Source organism: Panthera tigris, chromosome B3, assembly GCF_018350195.1.
Source record: "Panthera tigris isolate Pti1 chromosome B3, P.tigris_Pti1_mat1.1, whole genome shotgun sequence".
Lineage (NCBI taxonomy): Eukaryota > Metazoa > Chordata > Mammalia > Carnivora > Felidae > Panthera > Panthera tigris.
Window position 1 is genome coordinate 124,310,933 of NC_056665.1, and position 25,259 is coordinate 124,336,191.

Below are 25,259 nucleotides of genomic sequence, written 5' to 3' on the forward strand. Positions count from 1 at the left end.
AACAAGTCACTGATGAGTTTTGCTCCATCTCTTCTACTTTTTATTCATATGCCTATCATTACATGTTATTATTGAAGTAGACACAATTTTATTTTATTTTTTAATTTGTCTTTTAGTACAAGCCCTTTCCATAATCATGTTGGGTGGAAAGTCCACACTTTAACCATTCATTACTGTATTGTCAAACAAGAGGTTGTCCCTTTTTCTCTAAAATCATTTCAAATAAATCATTTTACAGTAAACATTGCAGGCATGTCGTCTTACATTCATGCACCTCAAGAAATGTATTCCCTAATAGTAGATTCCTGCAAGTAAGAGTATTGAGAAAAAGGCTGACCAGCTTTTAACATTATTTGGGTAGTGGTAAAAACAATGGACAAAAATACTGAGGTTGGGGTGCCTGGGTGGCTCAGTTGGTTAAGCATCCAACTTTGGCTCAGGTCATGATCTCACGGTTTGTGGGTTCGAGCCCCGCATCGGGCTCTGTGCTGACAGCTCAGAGCCTGGAGCCTGCTTCTCATTCTGTGTCTCCCTCTCTCTCTGTCCCTCCCCAGCTCACACTCCATCTCTCTCTCTCTCTCTCTCTCTCTCTCTCTCTCTCAAAAATAAATAACATTAAAAAATTAAAAACAAAACATACTGAGGTTCACTATCTGGACCTCAAAGTATAACAGGATCCCAATCTCCACTTCTTGTCAACCAATCCTTTTAGTGACTGGGAAATATAGAAACAAACAGATAGGATATTGATTACATTTAAACTAATTCTGTTTTCCATAATTTAGGACATCTTGGTATCATCATTCTTGATGGTTTTTTTTACCATTATTTTCATTTTAAAGGTGTGTATCCACCTACCTTTCAGGTATAGTTTAGCTTAGTCTCTCCCCTTTCAATCCTAGATGTAGTTTTAGAAGTGCTTTCTGGAATTGCTTCTTTGGGTGGGGTGAGGGGTGCTCTGAAATCCACACCAAGACACAACAGTAATTCTGACAAAAGGAGAAAGAAAATGCCCCAACTTACCGTTTCTAATGCATTTACACGGTCCTGCAAATAAAGCATAATATATAATTATAAAAACAAAGCATTAAAAATCATTTCAAGTTTACTTAACTGTCACATTTTCTCTTTATCTTCCATTGGTAATAATGTATTTAAAAAATTTTTAAAAAATGAGAATTCCTACTCAGGATGATTTCTACAATCAAAACAGTCATAAAAGAATCACTGTACTTCTTATCTCACCTAGTGTTAGGACTATAAGACTTAATTTAACAGTAAATATCATAAATTCAGATATAACTACCAAACAGAATATACTTTACCACTTTCGCATTGGTAAAATTATTTATTTAAGGATTTATAAATATTACACACGTTTGGTTATAAAAACAACTAGACAATAGTGGTGATATAAAAAAAGGGCTATAGCACACATACCAGCCCTCAGGTATACAGCACAAAGTATGATTTGGAAAGTAAAGTTCAGACATAAGAATAACTTCATCAATTAAAATTAAGAAGTAATTTGTTAACTGAAACAATACAGGAAAAATAAACAAGGAAGATCTATCACATGCTGGAACCCAGATGGGCCTTCCTTATCTGTAGTATCTTAGAAGTTTTACAGAAATCTTAGTTTTAAAAAAGGGTCACTGACAATGTGACTTAAACAGCTAAATGACTGGTGTGCCTCGGAGGCTCAGTCAGTTAAACATCTGACTTCCGCTCAGGTCATGATCTCATGGTTTGGGAATTCAAGTCTCGAATGGAGCCCCGCATTGGGTTCTGCACTGAGGGCGCAGGGCCTGCTTGGGATTCTCTCTCTCGCCCTCTCTCACTGTCCCTTCCTCCATGCTCCTGCTAGTGTTGCGCACACTCTCTCTGACTCTCTCAAAAAAAAAATAAAGTTAAAAAAATGCCACATGATTAAGTAAACGGTTGCATTCTTGAACTGACATCTACATTCTCTCAGCTCTTTTCAGAGCTGACAGATACATGGAGGAAGTCTTTACCAAATAAAAGAACGCTGGATTTGTGAGAGGAATGTCTGAAGATTCAGGAAAAGAGAAAGCTCTCTTTTTTAGGAAGATCAAGGCCACTTTTCTTCCTTTTCTCTCATCTAAAGCAGTGGGAGGAGATGCGTGAAATCTGGATTTCTTTTTTGTTTAATCAAATGAATCATTTGTCCTAAGAGGCAAAGGGGGGAACTGGTACAGAGAGCCACTCAGCTCAGGTCTCTTGTGGTCCTACAGGGATCCACGTGGACCCAGGACACTTAGGAGCAGCAAGAACTTGGCACTCACTGCCGAACTCCCAGCCTCACCTAACACACAGAGGCCTTGCCTTTGGAGGACTTCTGCAATATGATCCACAACCCTCAGATGGGAAACTGAGTTGAACGTTTCTACCCGTTAAACATTTGGTTATGTGGGTACAAGTTAAGTGAATATATTATGCAAAATCAGCCCAAAGCAGACTGTTCTTAGCAACATAATCTGTTTAATTGCATTTTGTTGGCATACTGTAGAGAACCTCACCCTCGCCCCCATAATTTTCGTGAAATAACCGCTGTTTTGTTGGTGACTTGTGTACTGTCACTTTTGAATGCTTCATAATAAATGCATATAATAATGCCTCAAGGGGGCTTTGATCTATTGTACCAGGCATCTTATTCACAGTGCATCTGGGACAAAACCATTCAGCAATGCTTTATCATCCTTTGCAGATTGAACAGAAGACCTCATTAGATACCTTATAGAGACAGAAATAGCCTTTGGGCAGGATCACATTTATATGAACCATCTTGGAAGCCTTTAAAAAATAAATAAAGCCACTATTTGGACCTTAAATTTTCTCCATACATTTATGGGCTCACGTTTTTCAGGATTAGCACATTTTAAAAGAACACAGACAGCTAGTCTGAAATCAGAGATTTCATATGATGTCAAAATACTAGAATTAAATTTTGTCTGTCCTAATTCAGATCTCAGTGTTTGGCAAAGACAGACTGATATAATTTATATATGGGTGTCTTCATTTTACTTGAATATTTCTTACCAGATTTAAAAAAAATACACACTGTCGTGGACTGCATGTTCATATCCTCACAAAATTCATGTATTGAAACCCCAATCTCCAATGCTATGGCATCTGGACATGTGATCTTTTGCAGGCAATTAGGTCACGAGGACAGAGTCCTCATGACGGGATCAGTGCCCTTATAAGAAGAGACACAAGAAAGTCTGCTTCTCTTTCTGCTCTCTGCCACATAAAGGCATAATGAGAAAAGTTGGCCATCTACAAGAGGCCCAGAAAGAGGGGCCTCACCAGGACCAACTCTGCCAGCACCTTGATCTTGGACTCCTCATCCCCAGAACTATGAGAAACGTTTGTTGTTTAAGCCACCCAGTCTTTGGCAATTTATTATAGCAATCCAAGCTATGTGCCTAGTCTTTCAGACTATGAACACAATTGGTCAAAGAAAACTCCATTTTGTTAAAGTATAAAGATGAATACATGATTTATTTCAGTGCAACTTACTGACGTCTTTTCATCTATAACCCACTTCATTCCAAATTGGTATTGAGACAGCTTTCTATGAAAAATGTAATATGTTACCAAAATGAGAAAATTACGGAAACAAACAATTCAGTTCATTAACCTGAATTTAAATAATTCAATTTGCCAATCAACAGCGGCTAATAGAATACCAGCCATCGTAGCCAGTTAGTGAGCCTCGTCTAGATTGTAGAGTTGTTTGGTCTTAATTGTGGGCAGTAAATAAAAAGAAACTACTCCTAGTCTTTATGAACTTACTAACTTGCTTGGAAAATTTAAGAAATGCTTTCTGAAAATTTAAATGTTTGACTTCTTTTTTGGCAGGTAAGGTTAGTTATTATAATTCTGTATATAAAAAAATTAGGCTACTGCAAGTATTTATTCTCTAACAAAATATTTTCATACTTCCTCTCATGTTCTTAGCAAAACAGAGGTAACTTAAGCCAGCGCTGTGGCATTGACACAGCCCAGGAAACAAGTGCCAGTATATGTCCTAGAATGGACATATAACTATACCACAATAAATTATATTGGTCTTAACCTCTCCCACTCTCACCAGAAGGGCAGCCACAGTGTTTTGTTCTTGTTGTATAATCTCCAATTTTCATTTCAACCCAGTTTACCTTCAAGTCCAACCTGAAGGCTCAACACTTGCCCCCCTCCCCCAGCATGAACACACACTTCCACACTTGGAAAAGTACTGGGGCATTGAAAGGAGGGTTAGAAGGTGGGAGGGGCCGAGAGAGAAAACAGCCTCCAGAAATAGTGAAGATACTCTCACTGCAGTCATGCTGTTTCAGGTGGTTTCGATACATCAGTGGTTCTTATTTTTGTAGTCAGGAACTTTGGGTCTGAGGAAATTTGATCTTCTCCCCAGGAAAATATACATTATCCACAACATACACATAATTCTGCACGCACTTTTAGGAGAATTGCAGACTCTTAGGGTCCCACCGATGATGGGCCTTCAAGTCCTTTTACTCCAAACAACACTTGAAATAAGATGTAAGAATATTGTATAAATAAATTATTCTATTAAATCTAATCTGTTCATTTCTCATGTGTGAAGTATTTCTGAAAAAATAACCCTAGTAACAAGGAAAGAAACAATTGGGAGTGGAAGGTTAAACAAAAAACAAAGGAAAAAATTCCTTCAATATTTTGAAGAAAAAGTGCTTGGGGGAAGAAAACCTGTTTTGTTGATATAGATTTTTTGTGACCGGATAATCTCCTTTCCACTATTCTTTTCATTCTACCTAAGGAGGGGGAAAGTCTAAGAAACACCTGATATGGCAACATTTAATGTTTACTCTGAAAGATTATATATGTAGTCACTGCATAGTCATTGAGCTCCACTGTGAAGTGGTAGCCATTCTTAACAAAGTGAATATTTCATAAAATTTCTGAGTATCAATAATGCTGTTAGACAATACACTATAATTCATTCCAGCTTGACATATCAAGAAGGGAGAGGCATATGTACTATAAAAACACATAACTTTTTATGCTGAGGTCAGTTAACCTGCCTTGAGCTGTATATATTCCTTTGCTACTTGGTTACCATGGGTTGGTTGTACACTGGAATTTATAACTGAACCAAGGCAGTTAGTTCATTAGCATCATTGGAGATGAGAAAATATTTGTAGGTTAAATTAGGAAATGAGTACTATATAGATCATTGGTATCTGAATCCCTGGTCATTAACAGTTTATTTGATTCATCCAAGCCAATCAAGTAGACACAAGGATTCGTCTATCTCGCATCTAAGAGATGTAGAGGCCTTCTAGGTCTAAACAATCTGAGTTTTGCCTCTGTTAAGTATAACTGAACAGGCCTAGTGACTTTATTTTATCACAATAATGCGGCATTTTCCGAGAACGCTTTACATATATCCATTTGCATATGAAAACCAATGGTATATTGGTATAAGAATGGTATAAGAATAATGGTATAAGAATAAAACAAGAGTCTCTCACTCTTCCAAGTCTAAGGATCTTTAACAGTATAGAATAATTCTGGAAACTTCCTGAGGACTGATGGATGAATAATTTTCAAAAAGCAAGCAAAGATCCACAATGGGGACTCCCTCCATTCTGTTCTAAATCCAAAAAGCCTCTCTTCCGAAAGAAAAATACACTTGGCTTCCCCCAGAGAGACCACTGTATGGCATTTTTCCTGTCAATGCTAACTTTATTTATTTATTTGTTTATTTATTTATATTGTTAACTCTATTTAATTAATACTCACACTTTACCTACTACTTCTTATATGATATAAAATTAAACACAAATATGTGCATTTTTCTCTATGAATTTCCATATGGCAATAAAATGAGTGTTTCTGGGTGCCTGGATGGCTCAGTCAAGTTAAATGTCTGACTCTTGATTTAGGCTCAGTGGGCTCCATGCTGACAGTGCAGAGCCTGCTTGGGATTCTCTCTCCTCTCTCTCTGTGCCCCTCCCCACTCATGCTCTCTCTCTTTCAAAATAAATAAATAAACTAAAAAAAAAAAAGGGTGTTCCACGTAGTGATTTAAAATAAATTGAAACAAAATAAAGAGCTAAAAACTGCAAACAACCTTAATGTTGCCACACCAAAAAAAGCTTCAAAATATAGCATAATTTGACCTTGAATACATCAAAGGAATCAATGATCTATACATAAAGTTGCATGCTACTTAAAAGTCAGATAAAATTACTGGACACTTAAGAAAAGCTTTTAGAATAAATGGCATTAGAGCAGCTTGCAGTGGTTTCCTGATCATCCACAGTTCATTGTACCCATCTTTTAGATATGTGTAGTCTATCTTAAAAATTTTTTTTAAATATTTATTTATTTTTGGGAGACAGATAGAGTGCAAGCAGGGGAGGGGCAGAGAAAGAGGGAGACACAGAATCGGAAGCAGGTTCCAGTCTCTGAGCTGTCAGCACAGAGCCTGATACCGGGCTCAAACCCACAAAGCACAGGGTCACGACCTGGGCCGAAGTTGGACACCTAACTGACTGAGCCACCCAGGTGCCCCACATGTAGTCTATCTTTGTTAATTCATTTCTCTAGCTGCTTATGTGCTGTTTTCAAATAATCTACTACAGGATCCAAACTAACAAAACGGAAACGCTGAAAAGAAAACTGCAGCAAGTTATCAACATTTTGTCTAAAAAGCTGTAAGTACGCCCTTCAACATGTTGACTTATCCAGAAAAGCCGGTTTAAAGGCATGTGTCATTTCCTAACCTAGAGGGAGTACCCAGTAACTTTCCTCATTACCTGCTTTTCACTAGGGGTGTGACAAGTCCCTGATAGAATCAGAAACAGGATTTACGAACAGAGTCAAAATATGTGCTCCACATCTCTGATCTATTCTCTCATCTACTACCACTAGTCATGATAGAGACAGGAGGCAGCCAGCTGTTCTGTAGGTTTCCTGGGCAACACTCTGGTTGCATTTTTGGTTTGCAATCTTGAGAGGTGATCACTGACCCTCATACTTTGGCACTGTTTGTATCACTGTTTGACCTTGTTCAGAGAAGTTGGAGATTGTGCTTACACCAAAGTGGGATGTGTGCATGTGTCTGTGTGGTGGGGAAGAGGAAGATATGGAAAATGGAGCTGTGGTGATTTATTTTGACAGATTTCACACTGGAAAATGCAGCCTGAGAGGCGAAGTAGGGTTTTGCTTGAAATCCCTGTAAACACTTCCGGTCGGTTGTATAACACTAACACCAAAACCTCTCAGATTTACCCTTTGTGTTTCAGATCACAGAACAAAGCAATGAGGTTTCCTTTTTTTTTTTCCCTTTAAAATGAAGAATCGAATTAAGATTCCTCTTTAACGTACAATGTGGTTCACAGGTGGCTAGAGGTTACGACTACAAACCAAATAGAGGGCAGAAGACGCAGAACTGTCTTTCTCCCAGAACTGTGCAATTCCATAGTGAGTCTGCTGATAATGGGTAACAAGAGTTCAGTGAATGACATCTGGAATGGGGAACAACTAAAAATTATTTGCAGATAATATAAAGGCTATGATGGTGGCTAGGGGCAATGCAAATAACAACCAATGTAATTTCAAAGACTGACTGTCCCCTCAAAAGAAATGCACACACAGAAGTTGAGTAGTAGAGGGAGAAAACCAACAACCCAGAAACCAACACACTGTATTTTCCCCCCAAAGATTTACATTTAAAAAAGTAAAGTACATGTCTCCAGTGGCGAGGTTAGTCATATATCAGCTGAATATGCTCTGAACTCTTATGCAAATCATACTGCAGTAGTGATTATGGCATAATTTATGAGTAGGTTTGTGTCAGGAAGAATTTGTGGGAAACAGTAAGGTATGCTTTTTCTTTCAGAGTGTGTATTTGACTGTCACCAAACATAGCTGGCCTAATGAGACTCCCTGAGGCTGCCATCTCCTTTGATTCCCTCAAGGGCACACATCTTCTGGGATTCCAGGTGAAGAATATTCACAAAGAAACCCACATGGAACCCACTGTCCCAAGCTCCTTCTTCCTGAATATTTCAACCCTAGCACTCGATGGTTGACTATCACTCAGGTCACAAACTGAGCCATGAAATGGTACAAGCAAACAGTCCACCTTGGGAATTAAATTGCTTACCTTTGAGCAATTCCAATAATCCTCATCTCAATTTACATGCAGTCATTTATTCAAGTGTTTCAGGAATTAAAGCACGAGGAACCTGTGGCTGTCTCACCCTCATTCCCATACTCCTTCCATGGGCTTCTGTACAGTTACCTCTCACTGTTCTATACTAAAGAGAGAGGGTGCTGATAAAGATAATCAGACATAAGCAGATGGTTTCAAAATAATGTATTTGGCTGACACGAGTAAGGTTTTCCTTGCTTCCTATTCCATTTGACTAAGATCAAAACTATTATTAATCTCCATTTCCTGATATACAAGCACAGGTAGGAAGGGAAAGGTAGTTAAAGGATTTAAAATTAGCCTCAGGTTATCTGTACTCTGACCATCAATGGTGCACTGTTCTTAGTATCCAAGAAAACCGAGGAAAAACCCCAACAACTTAGTTTCTAGTTACACTTCTGAGATGCATACCTGAAGGCTGACTTAGCCTGCATGTCCTAAAATAAAGCAGACATATTTTGACTATTCACTTCCAAATATCCTAAATATTCCTACCTATGAAATACTTAACTGCTTTTTCTTCAAATTGAGCTTCATTCTGATTTTTCATTGCAGTCTGACTAGCATCTTCCCAAGATGGAATTTTAAACAGTTGCTTTGGCTGTTTGAGAGAGATGTGAGTAAAGAAAAAAAGTTGGAAAGCTCTATTGTCTTAAAACATTCAAAAGCACAATCAATAGTCATAGCTACAAAAATAACACTAATACGACTATAATAATTTTTAATGAATTTTTAATTTCTGCATTTAGAAAATTATGTCACACTGTGCTCTTAAAATGTTTCCCCAAATAATTCCTTACTCAACTTACATGCACAAATTTTAGGGAAATCATTACTTGAAGTTGAAAACAGTTTATTCTTCAGGATTATAGAGCTCAAGTATCCTCAGACTGTCTTGCTTTCAAATCAAACATCGTTAGATGCAACTAATCCTAAACTCCAAAGTCTACAATGGGAAGGAATAAATAAGGTGGGAGTTTGCTAGCAGGTACACCTGGGCAACTTTAGTCAGTAATGAAAGCTACTTTTAACACTTACAACTTACTTGTTGACAACGGACCACTGATACAGTGTGATTTTCGGAGTTCAGGGAGGTCTGATCACTCAAAATTATGCTTTTCTTCCATTTGCAAAATTATTAGAAATTCTACCAATAGAAATTTATTCTTTGCCTCCCCCAATCTAGTTCATCTTTTAAAAGGCAACAGTCTTGGGAGAGAAAACCATTAAACTAGTTCATTCTAAGGCCATTCCAACCTGCTGCTTGTTTTTATAGGTCCGTGAGCTAAAAATGGCTTTTACGCTTTTATTTGGCTGAAGAAAAATCAAAGTAAGAATAATATTTTATGACATGTGAAAATTACATGGAATTCAAATTTCAGTTTCCCTAAATTATTTTTATTGGAACACAGTCCATTCAGTTCTTTACATATTGTCTATGGTTGCTTTCTTTCTATAGTGGCAGAGGTGAGTCGTTGGGAGACAGCACATAGCTTGTAAAATTGAAAATATTTAGAATCTGGCCCTTCACAAAACGTTTGGCAACCCTCTGTTCTAAGGTGTCAGTATCCCATAAAAATTACTTACTGTCTCACAGAAGGAGGTCACCCTATTGTTTTGCTATAGCTTCTGGAAGGAGAAGATAAGGTGAAACACATTGACCAGGGACAAGAAAAGACGACAGGAACCAGAAAAATTTTACCCAAATTTTAAACTTTAAAATAACATTTACAGGTGCCTGGGTGTCAGTCAGTTAAGAGTCCACTTTTGGCTTAGGTCATGATCTCATGGTTCGTGAGTTCCAGCCCCACATCAGGCTCTCTGCTGTCAGCACAGAGCCCACTTTGGATCCTCTGTCCCCCTCTCGCCTTCCTCCCTCACTGCTTGTGTTCTCTCTCAAAAAGAAATAAACATTAAAAAAATAACGTTTAAAAGTTGTATATGCATAAATACATATATCCAGAATATAAATCATTCCTCAGGCCATGAAAGTTTCTTTTTTTTTTTGTCCTTTATTCCTTTTATCCATCATTTTTATTCATTCCTTCCAATGTCTTTCCTTTGTTCTTCCCGCCTTCCCTCCCTTCCACTCATTTATTCATTTAATTAATTCATCCATTCATTCACACTTATTGAGGCAGCTACTTTGTTGGACATTGGGTGCACAGTTATCAACAAGGGAGATAAGGTCTCTCTGCCTTCATTGAGTTTATATTTGAAAGGAGTAGACTAAGAGATAAATAAAGAGGATACTGAAACACCATGATGGAGAGTGAGGGCAGAGATTTACTTTAGACAGTTTGGCCAGGTTAAATGTCCGTGAAGAGGTGACATTTGAGCTGAAACTCAAAGGATGACAATGAGCCATCACTGAAAGAGCTAAGGGAAAGCATTACAGAGAGAGGAAGTAGCAAATGCAAAGGTCCTGGGTTTGTTTAATTTCAGGAGTAACAGGGACACTGGATATTAAAATATCCTTTTAAATTACCAGTATCATAAAACTCAACACTATTTATTACAAGCTTATTATGTGCTGACAGTATTTTTCATTTGACATTCCCCAAAACTCTCAATAGGTCAACATTATTAATTTCATTCATTTTTAAAGTCAGAGAAGTAGACTCAAAGACATTAAATGTAGTGAATTCCACATTGTGGTTGAGCTTAGACTGCACATTAAGAAATCTATATATGTGTATATTTATATATATTTGTCTATAAAGATGATACCTTTTTTTATTACCATGAGAACTATATTTTGTGTGTGGCAGAGGTTAGGTTTCATACTGGAGGAGTGTTCTAGAGCCTCTTTCTCAAAATTACACAGGCCAGAACAGCATTCCAGAACCCTAATTTTAACAGATGTCAGGTGACAGTGTAACAAAACACATACTATATCACAATAAAATTTAATGTTCAAATAAAAACCATTATTTGCACACATTCATAGTTATTTACCATATCCTCAAAAGGGATTGTATTTTTGCCATATGCGTTTCTTACGTGAGTTGCAACTGCTTCTATTTCTAGGTGTGATATTAGGCCATTTGAAGACACACAGCCAATACCACTGGGGAAATATCAGAAAAAAGGGTAAAGAAAAGCAAAGATCTAAACTTAATTAGCTGTGATGCTGTACAGCTAAATGGCACCTCTATTGTGCTGGTCTCCCAATTCTTTCAGGTCTAGGCTGCAGGAGTTAGATTCATTATAGAGCTCATAAATGGCCTCTGCTCCCCCACCCCTGTTTTACTGGTGACAAATTTATTAGTTCTTTTCTAACAGTGAAATGAGAACTAGGGATTTCAATTACACCCAGAATGTAGTAAAGGCATGGAATCTCTTGTAGGTAATATTTTTCTATTCCATTTTATGAGCAAATATAGAAGTACTGTTAATAGACATTAAATGTTATTTATTAGCATGCTAATAAGCCTTCACACTTTTAAAAGTAAACATTAAACTTCTAACAAATTAAATTTAGAAGAGTAAGTGTAATGCAGATACTCTGGAAAAGGAATGCACTTCAGAATCAATTTTTAAAAACCCAAATCATCAGTGATTATGATAAAAAGACAAAGATATGAAGAGATGCTTATTACTCATTCTTTCAGCTCATTTTAGTTTTATCACTTTTTCCACAATTCAAAATTTATGCAAACGTTTTCAATGTTGCGTTTAATTTTTGCCAGAATATTTTGAACCTGGTTTAAAACTGAAATTGAAGAAGCCCAAGGAGGGCTTTAGTAACAACTTTCTTTGGTCTGTTTGTTTAAAGCATGATGAATAAGCAAAAAGAAAAGGTGCAGAATGGAAAAAGAAAAATGACCCTTCTCCTTCCTAGAAGTGTTTGAGATTACTGGATTGCTCATAATTTTGCACCAGGAATTGAAAGTTTCCTCACATGCCAAGAGACAAACACACACACACACACACACACACACACACACACACACACACACAGCCCAGTTGCCATGTATACATAAAGCTTAGAGCCTAAGGGTTTGTAAATAGTTTTAAAGTTAAATAGAAAAGCAGTAAGGAGTTTCACTAATATTAGTCCCCAGTATTATCTGATTTATTTAATGCATTTTGTACAAGTCATTTACCTTCTTATAGTCTTTTCTTAAGAAGCTAAGGGGTGAGTTAGTATTTTACCACACCAAATTCTTAATATATTTTTCAATGAATCATTCTCTTAGAAGAAAAAGATGGAAGAAATCCAAAGAAACAGAGGCCAAGAACCTAAACAAACAAACAAACAAACAAACAAAGTGTGGAGGTTGTGTTCTCCATAAGCTCTGGAGGCACTGAAACACAGTAGTACAGAAGACAGGCAGATTCTAGTGTAAGTACTATAGCCCTGCGAACTACTGGCTGAGCAAGCCAGGGATGTTCTTCATCTGTAAAATGAAAATAAAAGTATTTATCTTCTAGAAGTATCACAAGGAATCAATGACATACATTTAGAAGTTTCAGCAGTGTAAGACACAAAAGTATTGTCTACCGTTAATATCATTCATTAACAAGCCAGAGGGTCATTTTTTTCTTCTCTCTTGATGCACAGACCATCACCCTTTTGGATCGATTTAGCAAAATCTTGACAGGAACTAACACTTACTAAATCAGTATTCGTTAATAATTAAAACATAATATTAGTGAGTTTTCGAGATCCCAGTCTGGGGAAATCTTTTGCAATAGTTCTTTACATTCTGGAGAATGTGCCAGAGATAAGGATGGGAGACAGCCCTACAAATGAGAACTATAGTTGCTTACAATGATCTTCTATTAATACTTAGAACCTCAGAGATTTGTTTTATTTTTAATTTTTTTAATGTTTATTCATTTTTTGATAGAGAGACAATGTGAGCAGGGGAGGGGTAGAGAGACACAGAATCTGAAGCAGGTTCCAGGCTCTGAGCTGTCAACACATAGCCTGACGTGCGGCTCAAACTCATGAACTGTGAGATCATGACCTGAGCCGAAGTCGGATGCTTAACCAACTGAGCTACCCAGGCACCCCTAGAACCTCAGAGATTTCACAGTCAATGGAAAGGTTCCAACCAGAAATGTATTATTGCTAACCATTTGTTCCCAAATCTATTGCACACTATAGACATTCCTTAGAACACTGTCTTCACAACTGTCATTGTTATCAGGAGACAGAAAAATGGAGTGTTAATGGCCTGAATATTTGTGTCCCCCCCCCCAAATTTCACAGGTTGAAATCCTAATCCCGAATGTGTTATCAGGAGATGGGGCCCTAAGTAAGTGATCGGTCATGAGGGTAGAGCCCTCCTGAATGGGCTAGTACCCTTAAAAAAGATTCCAGAGTGTACTGTCTCTGCTCCTATGACCCAGGAACTGGCTGGATACTGAATCTGAATCTGCCAACATTACTACTGAACATAGACAGTCAAACTGCCTAGATCCTAGACTTCCTAGTCTCGAACTGTGAGAAATAAAGGTTTCTAGTTTAAGACACTCAGTCTATGGTAGTTTTGCTATAGCAGCTCAAATGGCAGACATACTATTATTTATCCAAAGTTTGAGGCCTATCCAGGGATGTGACTGAGGAGAATAAGTAGATGCACACATAAAAGAGACTGGTCCTGAAGTAATTACTTAAACTGTAACCCAAATGAAACTGCCACAAATTGTAAGGTGACAGTTGACTACTCTGGAAGCGTGGCAAAAACTCCCAGACAAGCTCAACACTGCAAAACATCATAACAGGCTTAGATGTTTTTCATTTTTCATAAGAAAACATAAGCCGTTCTTCCATCAGCCGCAGTGTTCATGGAGCCCACGGTTCAGATTGTGACAAAGGCCCTAAGGGATATTTTCTGGAAGTGTTGCTTTTCATGGAGTCCACTGCAAAGGGGCTGGTATATGGAGACACATAAAATAAATTCCTCCCTTGTGGGAACAATTTATAAAATTTGTAACACTCAGTTGGCTCATTTTCTCTACCAAGTTTTTATAAAACTTTGTCACAGAGTAAAATTTGGGCACTTGAACTCAAAAATTACACTTTATATTTGCATTTTAAAAATGTTTCCAAAGGGCGTCTGTTTGTTTTTAGAGGCTTCTGTAGAAGCTTGACTCAAAGGAAGGAGGCTGCTGAATCCCAAACACTCGTGCTTTGCATCTCTTTGGATAAACAGAACCAGTCACACTTTCATATTTCTTTTATTCTCAAAGGCCATGGTCTATTAATCAACTTCCATACATTCAGACATAGACTACTTCGCTTTCAGGGTATTCTATTTTCCAGTTTTACTGCTATAGATTCGGAATTAAAATTAAGTTGTGAATTTTTGGTAAAATACAGTGATAAAATTTAGTGGTCATTAAAGTTTCAAGTAGAATGTATTTTACTGAGCTTGGTTCCCTGTTCTCCTGAGGCTTCTTCACATAGTAAATGGAAGTGTGCAAATCTAATTGGCTGAGACCTTGCTTGACCCTAATACAGACTGCTAACGTTTCATCTCTGGTGAGACCTCATACCGAATTTAAGCTTGGTAAGCTTCTTTACCTTGAGCAAACAGATTTTAATGGGCCATTAAGCCACCTAGCCCTGAAAGTGGCAAGTGTTGCCCAATCCTCCAACCCCCATAATCACCCATGTTTTGCATGGTTTATGTCATTGGTTATAAACAGGTATGTTTTTTTTTAAATCATATATCACAAAAAGAAATACAGACATACAGTGATTTGCCTACATTCTTGCATCTTGGGAAGAATATGTAGGTGTGCATTACGTGCTGATTTCCAGAAGTATGGAAGTTGCATTTTAACTCCAATGAGTTATCCTAAGGAGGAGCAGGATACTGCATTGACCTTCTAGTTTAATAAAGACTTGAACAATCAATCATAATCTATCAATTTATTCAAATCGGGACTTCTAAAAATGTACCATAGAATCTTCTAAGCAAATTACAACTTGCAAGGAAATTTAAGAATTGCTTTAACCAATCCTTCAGTTCTTCTATAGATTCAGTGTTAGAACACAGCATCCTACTTCATCCTTACTTTCCCTTCTAAATAAACTCAAGGACTCTTAGCAGCCCATCTCTGCATTTCTACCTGTAATCTCTAAAATCCCCAAATCACTATGTGGTTTGAAAGTACAGGCTGTGGGCATTCTACAGTCAGGAAGAAATGACTGACAGCAAAATCGTGGAAATTATCCAGTTGGTGTGTTGATTATCCCAGTTTATCACATGGTTGTTCACCAGGAGGATTGGCCATCTATGGGTACTACTCAGATATCAATGCACGATCCTGCCAGCCTCCGCCAGGGTGATTTATCTACCCATGTCAGCTTTTTGTCTTTGGTGTTTTTCTTGCCCAGTTTATTTCCATTGATGTATCTGCCAACTCTACACTGGAATTCTTTTGCATATTATAATTCCCCTATATTAATATTTATTAGACTTGTTCCAAAAGAACTAAGAAATTCAAGTTCTATTTTTTCCTCAAACACCATGTTGTCATAGGCTATTCCATAAGTAGCTGAAATGAAGTAATGGCTGAGGAAAAGATTATCTTCTCCTTCCACTCATTTCAAATGCTTTTCCTGAGCACTACTGGAGTGACAAAAACAAAATCAAACACCTGCCCCTCCACTCCCCCAAAGTTTCTAAAAATATAGATCAAATCCTTCAAATGGCAGGTTCCAGCTATTTTTAAAAGCTACCTGGGAAAGAAATTAAGTATAATTATGGGTCATCTGAAAAACAGCATGTCACAGGAATGCCACTTAATATCCTTCAAGGGCATCTGTAGCTTCTGGAATGTCTCAGAAAAAAAAAAATATTACTGCAAAAAAAAAACCCCACAAACCCAATGCTTTTAATTAAATGAAGGATTCAGCTCATTTCTAATGAAAATACTGATACTAAAGAAACTGTGTCTAGAAATATTTGTGACATTTATAGATCCTACAACTAGAAAGTTTCTTTCCTTTTTCCTCTTAAAAAATGATTGATGTTCATATTTGGCCCATATAATCAATTTCATTATCGCCACATTGTGACTGTTTTCACTGTTTCATTATATTTAGTAGCTATCCAAAGACACAACACTCTCTTTAGCATAATCTGACTAAAATCTTCATTTAAAATCATGATTGCCCATGGAGGGAGTGAGTAGAGTCAGAGAGAGGGAGAGGGTGGCTCTGGGAAGGCAAAGGGACATTTGTTACTTTATTCCATTATGCAGCACCATGTCTGGTGCACAGTAGGTACAAACAAGTAGTCAGTGTGTGGAATTAATATTTATAGAAGACCTGCAGGCACCAAGGTTTATGCATTTCTTATCCCAATTAATCCTCTCTAAGGTCCTTTTAAGTCAGTATTATTACTGTCCCCAATCTATAGACATGGATATTGCCTCAAAGTGAACTGAAGATGGCTTAGTAAAAGAGGAAAGTGAATAGGAAAAATCATGTGGACAATCATCTGGTTTTATCTTATTTGACATAAAATGAGTTAGCATATGAGGCGGGCATATGCGTTTTCCAGATACTCTGTTTAGTGACTGTCTGTCCTAGGTAGCATTTTGAAGCTTTTTGTAACCAAGCAGGGTACTCCTTTGGTGTGATTTGCGCTCTGGGGTTCACAAAGCAAGAAAGTGATGAAAGGTGAGTCAGGTAGGTTGGTAGTTGACAAAAACGAAAACAAAAAACAATAGCAGCACCTACCATTCATTACCAGTCATCACAAGTAAGGTGGCAGTCACTGAATATTTTTCACCTAAATTGAGGGAAACGGATTACCTTTTGTGTCTATTTAAAACATTTCAGCTGATCTCAGAGCGGATTAATAAAGGATTTGCTTGTTTCAATATACCTAAACCCATATGCAAATAGGACTCTGATACCATACCACACATTTATGGTCAAAGACAATACTTTGTTTTTAAGAAGAGCAGCAAACAATGTAACTGCAAATGAATGCCACACACACACACACACAACCCAGCCAGACAATATTAAGCTCCAGTGAAGAATTCTGGTAATTACCAGCTGTATTTTAGAAATCACTGTTAAATATGTTTGTCTCCATTGTTTGTGATTCTTCTTAAGATTGAAAACACTCTTCTCTCTGCTGCCTGCCTCCCTCGCCATTTTTTCCTTTTCTTTGCCCACTGTTTCTTGCTACTCGTGCCAAATTACTCACTTACTGACCTTTGGTTCAATACTACATTCAAAGAGGGAGGGGAAACAGAGCAAGATAGAGAAAAGGAGGGAGAGTGAAATCAAGTGTGTGTGTGTGTGTGTGTGTGTGTGTGTGTATACACAGGAATGCTAGAACTTAGGAGCACCCCCACCAAAAAAAAAAAAATTTTTTTTAACAGAAAATGAACTCTAGGACAGGGATGGTTATTGTTTTTTAATGGGTAGAACTTACTGAGACCACAAATTGGTGCTAAATACGAGTCCAGCAATGTGGAATTCATTTGCTTACTAAGTAACAAAAATTCACTGAGTACCTACTCTGGTGAGGCGCTGTGCTAAATAGTAGATATTTGGGAACCTGAAAGAGGAGAGTGGCTCCACAGGTTTGAAAGGAAATTACCACTTATTGTATGGTAAATTTTAATTTTAAAATCTAAGCCCCTTATCCACGTAGATTCAAGAATTTAACAAATATTTACCCAGTTTTATTGACTATTTTGCCCTTGAAATATTATTTGTCATGCTTCATGATACTATGCTCTCCTGGGATTATTTTCTCTATGTCTCAGACTGCTTTGCAGGATTTTCATCCTTAGCTTGAAATTTAAGAGTTAGTGTTCCCTATGGCTCTGGCCTAAGTTTTCATCTCTTTAATCTACATACTTCCCCTGGGGAGTTTTCATTGCTCCTATGCCTTTTTTTTTTTAAAGTAAGCTCTATGCCTAATGTGGGGCTCGAACTCATGACCCTGAGATCAAGGTTGCATGCTCCACTGACTGAGTCAGCTAGGTGCCCCACTCCTAGGAATTTGAGTACCATCTACATGATATGGAGATCAATCTGACAACAACAAACTCTGCATGTTCAATTTTCGCCTTCTGAGCTCTAGACTCAGGTATGAACCCTCCTCTTGACACTGCCACTTGGATGTTTCAAGGCCCCTAAAGTGAAAATATCAAAAAGTGAACTAATCAACTTCCGCTTCTCTCACTGACTAGCACAACCATCCGCAAAGTTGCCCAATCAAGAAACCTAGGAGTCATTCTTAACCCTTCCTTTTTATTTCCTGACAACCAATCTCAAAGTTCCATGGAGTTTTAGATCTTAAAATATACTAGGAAACCACCCACTCCTCTTCATACTCTCCGTTACCACCCAATCCAGGTCACTATCCTCTGTTGCCAAGACTCCCAGAAATGTCTGCTTAACTGGTCCCTCTGGTTTAAATCTTGAATATTCCCAATTATTTTGGACTTTACAACCAGTTAGTTACCTATTAAAAATGCAGACTTGATCATGTTGTTGTTTTGCTTCAAATTTTTAACTGGTTCCCCATATACCAAAGGTAAAATTATAACTCCTTTATGAGGTTCTTTAGACCTCTGCTTACCTAATCAACTATAGTTTTGCTTTTTCTCTCTCAATTCTACATTCTACCATACCAAACTTCTTTTACTTCCTCAAACATGAAATTGATGTTCTTTTACTTCCTTCACATTGCCTAAAACTCTTCCAATCTTCCCTCCAAACTTGCCAGAGCATTTAAATATTGGCTTCCTTTGGGAAACCTACTTGGTTTGCTACTCACCCTACCCACCTTCAACCCTCTACATGTCCACCCAACCTATCCTATCTCTACCAAAGACATGTGTTCTTATTATATGTTCCCACAGTGACTCATATCCCCTCTCATATCATTTTTAAATATTTTATTATACACCATTTATTATTATATAACAGATACTTTCCCAGGGCAGGAATGCATCCAGTAGAAGCAGCTTGCCTTTGTATCCCTAGCACTCAGTACAGTGTTACACAGAACTGGTGCTCAACAAGCATTTGTTCAATGAATATATGAAACGTCTTTTACTCGGAGAAAACTGGAAAGGGTATAGAGATAAACACCCCTCTATCCTTAAGGAGGATAACATTAAATACAGAATGTCTGTTATACATAATTATATGATGATAATGAGTAAATAAAACTGACTCCAATTTGGATACATGGGGATTTGTTATCACTGCAAATTGGAATTAAATATTTATCTCTCTCTTCTAGGATAATCTAATCCACACTAAATACTTCTGGAAGACAGTTTTATGATTTTATATTATAGATGAGAAAATAGGCACAGCAAAGTTAATTGAGTTACTCAAAGTTGCCCAGAAGCAGAACCACTATTAAAATTCAAAGCTGTCAATTTCTAATCCTTTGCCATTGTTGTTTTTGTTTTTGAAACTATTTTGCCTTTGACTCCCCAAAGTTCTGTGTGATTGTAGGACTTCAGCCTAAATACTTTGTCTTCTCAAAAGTATCACCTGTGGTATTTCCATTTGAATACAGAAACTTAGGAATATAGGTCTTTTTGCTGAATTTTCCTTGTGTTAAAATGAAAGGTTTTCGGAGATGTGTCTCTGTACTCTTGTACATTCTCAGAGGTGTCAGTTTCTTTGTTCTTAATGGAGTGTTACTATCGGGCACTAATTGCCACTACAAAGTGCCAACATTGAACTTTCCTGCTGCTGGACATCATACTGGATACTCTACATCTATACATGTCCATTGTTAGTTGGCTGGTGCATTCTACTGCACTTGCTGGACATTTTGGTAGAAAATGCTGCCAGTTCTTCATAAATATTTGAGCAGAAACTTAGGCTATTAAATTTAACAGGATTACCAGTTCCAGCATTTGTATTGTGAGAGACATAAACTTAAAAAGGTTTGTGCTGTCATTTCAAAAGGCCGTGTATGTACTATGTACTCAACAAATAGGTTTCTATGTGCTACTGTGGGCAAATACAATGTATAACCACAGAACCTTAAAAAGACTTTATTATCTTCTCAATATATATATTTAGTATACATAGAAGCTTTGTTTTTCATAACTCTGATATTAATTTCTCAGAGATAGACAAGATGAGTATACACTTGAGATTTTTCCTAGCCCCAGACAGGACCAACCAGGGCTGTTTCTTTTCAACCTGACTATAGCTCAAGATGTTAAAAGAATTTAATCTGTACAGAATTGTGGCCAACACATGCCACTTTTTTTAAGTATATAGAACTATACTCTTCTTCATCATTTTTAGATTAATATAATTTTCTTTTAACAAATACACCATTAATTAGAAGAATCCCCAATTACAGAACATTCCCCTTGCTCTTGGGGCTTCATTTGACCCATCCTTCATTTGCCAGAAGCAAACATCTTTACCCCTAAGCATTCAAGCTAGCTCATTAAATCACTCTTCAGTCCCACCTTACAGCTTCCAGGCCCAGGAAGAACTCTAAATGTCCCAACTATTTACTGTTTTTAATCCCCAATGCGACATTAAGTGAATTGGTTCTGTCATGTGAATATAACTGATTATGTTTCCCCTAATAAAGACAGACTCTTGAGTTATCCATTTGCAAGTGAGCCCAATGTAAAAGGAAGAGAGAACTACTACTGTCAGATGCCAAGTTAACATCAATTGCTCATGCCATGGAACTGCCAATTAAAATTCTGGAGTAATCTTTCAAACACAGTTTTCTAGCCCGAGAACTGTGTATAAATCCATAGTGAATTAAGAGGCATAAAAGGTAAATCTTAAGCTCCATATATGTGTTAATATCCTCGGTTGGTCATTGGTAGATGACATTCATGGAGTCAGAATAGTCTTGACTTTCACTTGGAATGTGCCTTCCCTGAATTCATCCTCGTTTATCAGCCCTGTTCTGGGGGAAGTGACTTTGCAAAGTGTTGCTTTCATTTCTTAATGCTGCACCTCCCATTAAGCTCTACCAAGAAATAAAGGTTCCTTTCAAGAGTAGCACAGGGGCTGAGTTGGCTTTCTGTTTCAGGAGATTATAAATGTTCTCAAACACTTCTAAAAGGAAGCAAATTCCAACTTAGGCTTTAAAATTCAGACTTATTTTTCACTCCATTTGGCATTGTGGTCTGAATGTGATAACAATAAAGCCTAACAGAGTAAAACAAATGTTTTTATCCCAAAGATACCTGACCTATGGGAGAATTTACTTTACCTGCAGAGATTCCATCTCTTCATCTTTTCTGTGGGTCTCCTCCAGGAGATCTGTAAGAAAGTAAAATACCCATCAGGATAATGTGAAAATGAGATGCCTCTCACTATCAAACCCACTTCAGTCAATAGCTTGTATAAACTGTTGCCTGGAAAGAGAATTTTGTGTTTAAGTGTGAAAAGGAATGTAAAAGAAATGCCCTCTGATCCCAACTGATAGGATGGGGCAGAGCTCTGGACTCTACCAATCCTAAGCTAGCTGAGAAGCCCTGGGAGGTCTTGACTCTGATGGAGATACCAGAGAATAAAACTGACTAAATTACAAATCCAAAATCGTATCAATATTTTAGGAATTTGGCCCAGTGCTTATATAACTCCAAAGTAATACAACATTTTCTTTAAAAAAACAAAACAAAACAAAACTTTTTTTTAAATGAAAAATGAGAAACAAACTATTTGCTCTTAAAATAAGCATCCAAGCCAAGTTCCACCTCCAGAGTCAATTTTTATAACCAAATTAAAACATCTTAGAATAATGGGTGTTATTAATGGAAGCAGAACACCACCTTAGCTGTAAAGTCATATTAATTATCATCTCACGCTGAGAAGGTGGGAAGCATTGAAGCTACATCTGACCAAGAGCTTGGCATCATCTCAGAGAAATTAGTGGCTGGAAGGGAGGGTAGTCAACTGAAGAGAGTTCTGTCTAAATGCATGTATACAGCTATGGTATCTCAGTGCCCCACATTAATTTACAAACTTGCTATAAAGGAAAATATATTTGGCAAGCAGAATTTTCTGCCTGCAGCTTTACCACCCTGTGCTATGATCTTATTAGATCTCACAAACCTAAAGAGGGCTGGGTTGAGTCAGAAGTTGGATGAAAACAGGCAAGAAACACCTACAGCAGTGCACATTAATATTAGCATTTGCCTTGCTCTATGATTGATATTGCTCACCAAGAGGCTATGCTGCACAAAAGGAAACTAACTTACAGAAATTCAATATATATCCCAGAAAGGCAAATGCAAATGTTTTTTAGCAAGTGCTATACTACATACAGCAGGAAGCAATACTATAGCGAGTAAGTAGCCAAGCCATACTGGTATAGGTCATAGCTGAACAGGCTGAAACTTCAGGAAACTTGGTAGATGATATAACTGATGATGAGACTGGATGGCTAATTCAGCTACAGAGAAATTGCAAACAATCCCCTCAAGACACAATGCACTGGGATTCAGGATAACAGGTAATTTTTGCTCTGAATCCCACAGAAGAGTTAACTTTGGCTCCTAAACCTTCCATAATCAGAGTTACATCAAAAAAGAGAGAGGAGAAAGTCCATGCATTAGGCTGTATTTTTAAGGGGGTTTTTGGTAGGCTTATCAGGTTCTTTAACAATACAGAAACCAACTTAGAGTGTGGTAGATGGTTTAAGTGCCTTCGAAAATTCCTCATTCTGAATCCTTACTCATTCGCATTGTGACAATGCAGCTACTACCATCAAGAGGTCACGTGCATCTACTTTCTACATCTCACATCTGGGCTGGCTTCCTGACTTGATTTGCTAAGGAGAATACAGCAGAAGCATCTCTGTGCCAATCTGTACTGACAGTTCAAGAGGCCTTGCAGATTTTCATTTTTCTACTTGGAACTCTACGAACAAGCCCAGGACAGCCTGCTAGATAACAAGAGCCCAGGACTCTTCCCACCTAAGACGCCCTGCAGGTTGCCTTAACTGGCAGCTAGCAAATGCCCAGAAGCATAGCTGTTCATCTGGCCTGAAGATGACCACAGAGGACTCAGAAGGGGATCCCAGTGGAGACCAGACAAACTGCCCAGTTGAGTCCAGGGCCAAGTCCAATTCACAGAATCCAGACCTAAAGAATGGAATTGGGGGATGGTTTGGTACCCAGCACTTGCTAACTTACAGCAACCAGTTGTTAACTGTATAGGAAGCTTGCAGATTTATTAGAAGTATATAAGAGTAATTAATAGATACCTGGGAGAAAGGATCTTGACTCTGCAGAGAATAACAACTGGTCTTGAAGGGTAGGGATGTAAGTAGCATGAACTAATGGGCATTTTATCCTGGGTGTCTCTAATCTTTGTGTCACTCCACTCCAAATTCCATGAAGAGAGGAGCTAATGAGACTCGCTCACATCTCTTGACTACTGTTTGGCTAGGGGAAAGGATGGAGCACCTTCACTGATAATCCCAGGAAGACAAGGAACAGGAAGGATAGTTTCTACATACAAGATTAGAAGGTTCTCTAAGTTAGGCCCCTTGTAATGAATTACACTGTTAAATGGGACATTGGACTTGGAGTGGTGGACAGTAGGGTTCATCAACCAATCATAGAAAACTGATCTCATTCCACCAGAGTCAGCTTGGTACAGCAAACACCAAACAGCTAAAACTTACTGGATAACTAATGGGTATTGGATCTCCTATAGAGTCAAGCTCAACTCACAGATTTGATAAAATTATAAATGTAAAGAAGCTCCATCACCCTCAGAACTTCATAGTATTATTGCAACTTAAAAATTATGTTCTCTATTTTCTCCAAATGCATAGAGATCAAGCTGCTTTCCAGCAAAACTAATACCATTGCAACCCTTGATTTTGGACAATTGAACAAAAACGACTACAGAGATTACTACAATTGGCATTTAAAATATAGAACTCCTGGGGTGCCTGGGTAGTTCAGTCGGCTAAACATCCAACTTCGGCTCAGGTCATAATCTCACAGTTCGAGTTTGAGCCCCACAGCAGGCTTCTCTGCTGTCAGCACAGAGCCTGCTTTGGTTCCTCTGTCCCCCCTCCCTCCCGCCCTCCCCCCGCTGGTTCTTTCTCTCTCTAAATAAATAAATAAACTCAAATAAACTCAAATAAACTCAAATAAACTCAAATAAACTCAAATAAAATAAAATAAAATAAAATAAAATAAAATAAAATAAAATAAAATAAAATAAAATAAAATAAAATAAAATAAAATAAAAGAACTCCTAGAGGTGCCTGCTTGGCTCAGTTGGTTAAGCGTCTGAGTTCGGCTCAGGTCATGATCTCATGGTTTGTAAGTTCAAGCCCTGCATTGGGCTCTGTTCTGATGGTGTTGCGCGTCCTTGGGATTCTCTTTCTCCCCCTCTCTCTCTGCTCCTCCCCCACTCGTACTTTCTCCCTCTCTCAAAATTAATAAATTAAAAAAAAAATTTTTAAATAAAAATATAGAACTCCTGGGCTTTAGGGAATGATGGCAGAGTAGGAGAACCCTAAGCTCACCTCATCCTACGGAAACAACTAGGTAATACCCACATCAGTGTAAATAATCCAGGAAATGATTCAAAGACTGGCAGAATGGACGCTTCACAGCTAAACATAGAGAAGAGGCCACTTGGAAGAGGGTAGGAAGGGCAGAGATAGACTGGGAGCTAAACAGGTCCTCAGACTATCCTCAGAAGGCAGGGACACAGTGTGCACAGAGAGGGGAAAGAAACAGACCCTCAGACCAGGCTCCCAGGCCTGGGGAACCTGCACAGGGAAGAGGAATTCCTATAACATTTGACTTTGCAAACTAGAGGGGCACAATTTCGGGAGTTCAGTCAGTGGTACGGTCAGTGGCACTTCAATACCTGGAACCTGAAAAATAACCAGGCTGGACTCTGGGAGAGCCTGGAGGGCGAGAGGAAACTGAGTCTCTACCCTTAAAGAGACAGTAAAACAAAGAGCCTTGCAAAGATATAGCATAAAAGCAATAGTTTGAAAAATGCCTGAGTATGAAATGAAAAATCTCAGAGTATATACTGGACAGGCAGGGATCGTTA

At 37.9% G+C, this 25,259-nt stretch overlaps 1 protein-coding gene across 12 annotated transcripts in view; it reads right to left on the reverse strand.

Moving 5' to 3' along the window:
- Positions 1 to 25,259, reverse strand: part of CEP128 (centrosomal protein 128) — a 388,434-nt gene that overhangs the window by 54,212 nt on the left and 308,963 nt on the right. For 7 of the 12 annotated variants that reach the window (XR_006219018.1, XM_042990256.1, XM_042990254.1 and 4 more), the window contains 3 exons: positions 21,439 to 21,488; positions 8,739 to 8,828; positions 1,024 to 1,047 (listed from right to left, as the gene is read on the reverse strand). Coding sequence is in view for 11 of the 12 variants with exons in the window: in XM_042990256.1 (XP_042846190.1) it covers positions 1,024 to 1,047; positions 8,739 to 8,828; positions 21,439 to 21,488 (164 nt within the window). In the remaining variant the exon portion in view is untranslated. Of the gene's footprint in view, positions 1 to 1,023; positions 1,048 to 8,737; positions 8,829 to 9,832; positions 9,857 to 16,953; positions 16,987 to 21,438; positions 21,489 to 25,259 lie in introns of those variants that run through there. The other 5 variants (XM_042990260.1, XM_042990259.1, XM_042990257.1 and 2 more) reach the window with 4 other exon arrangements.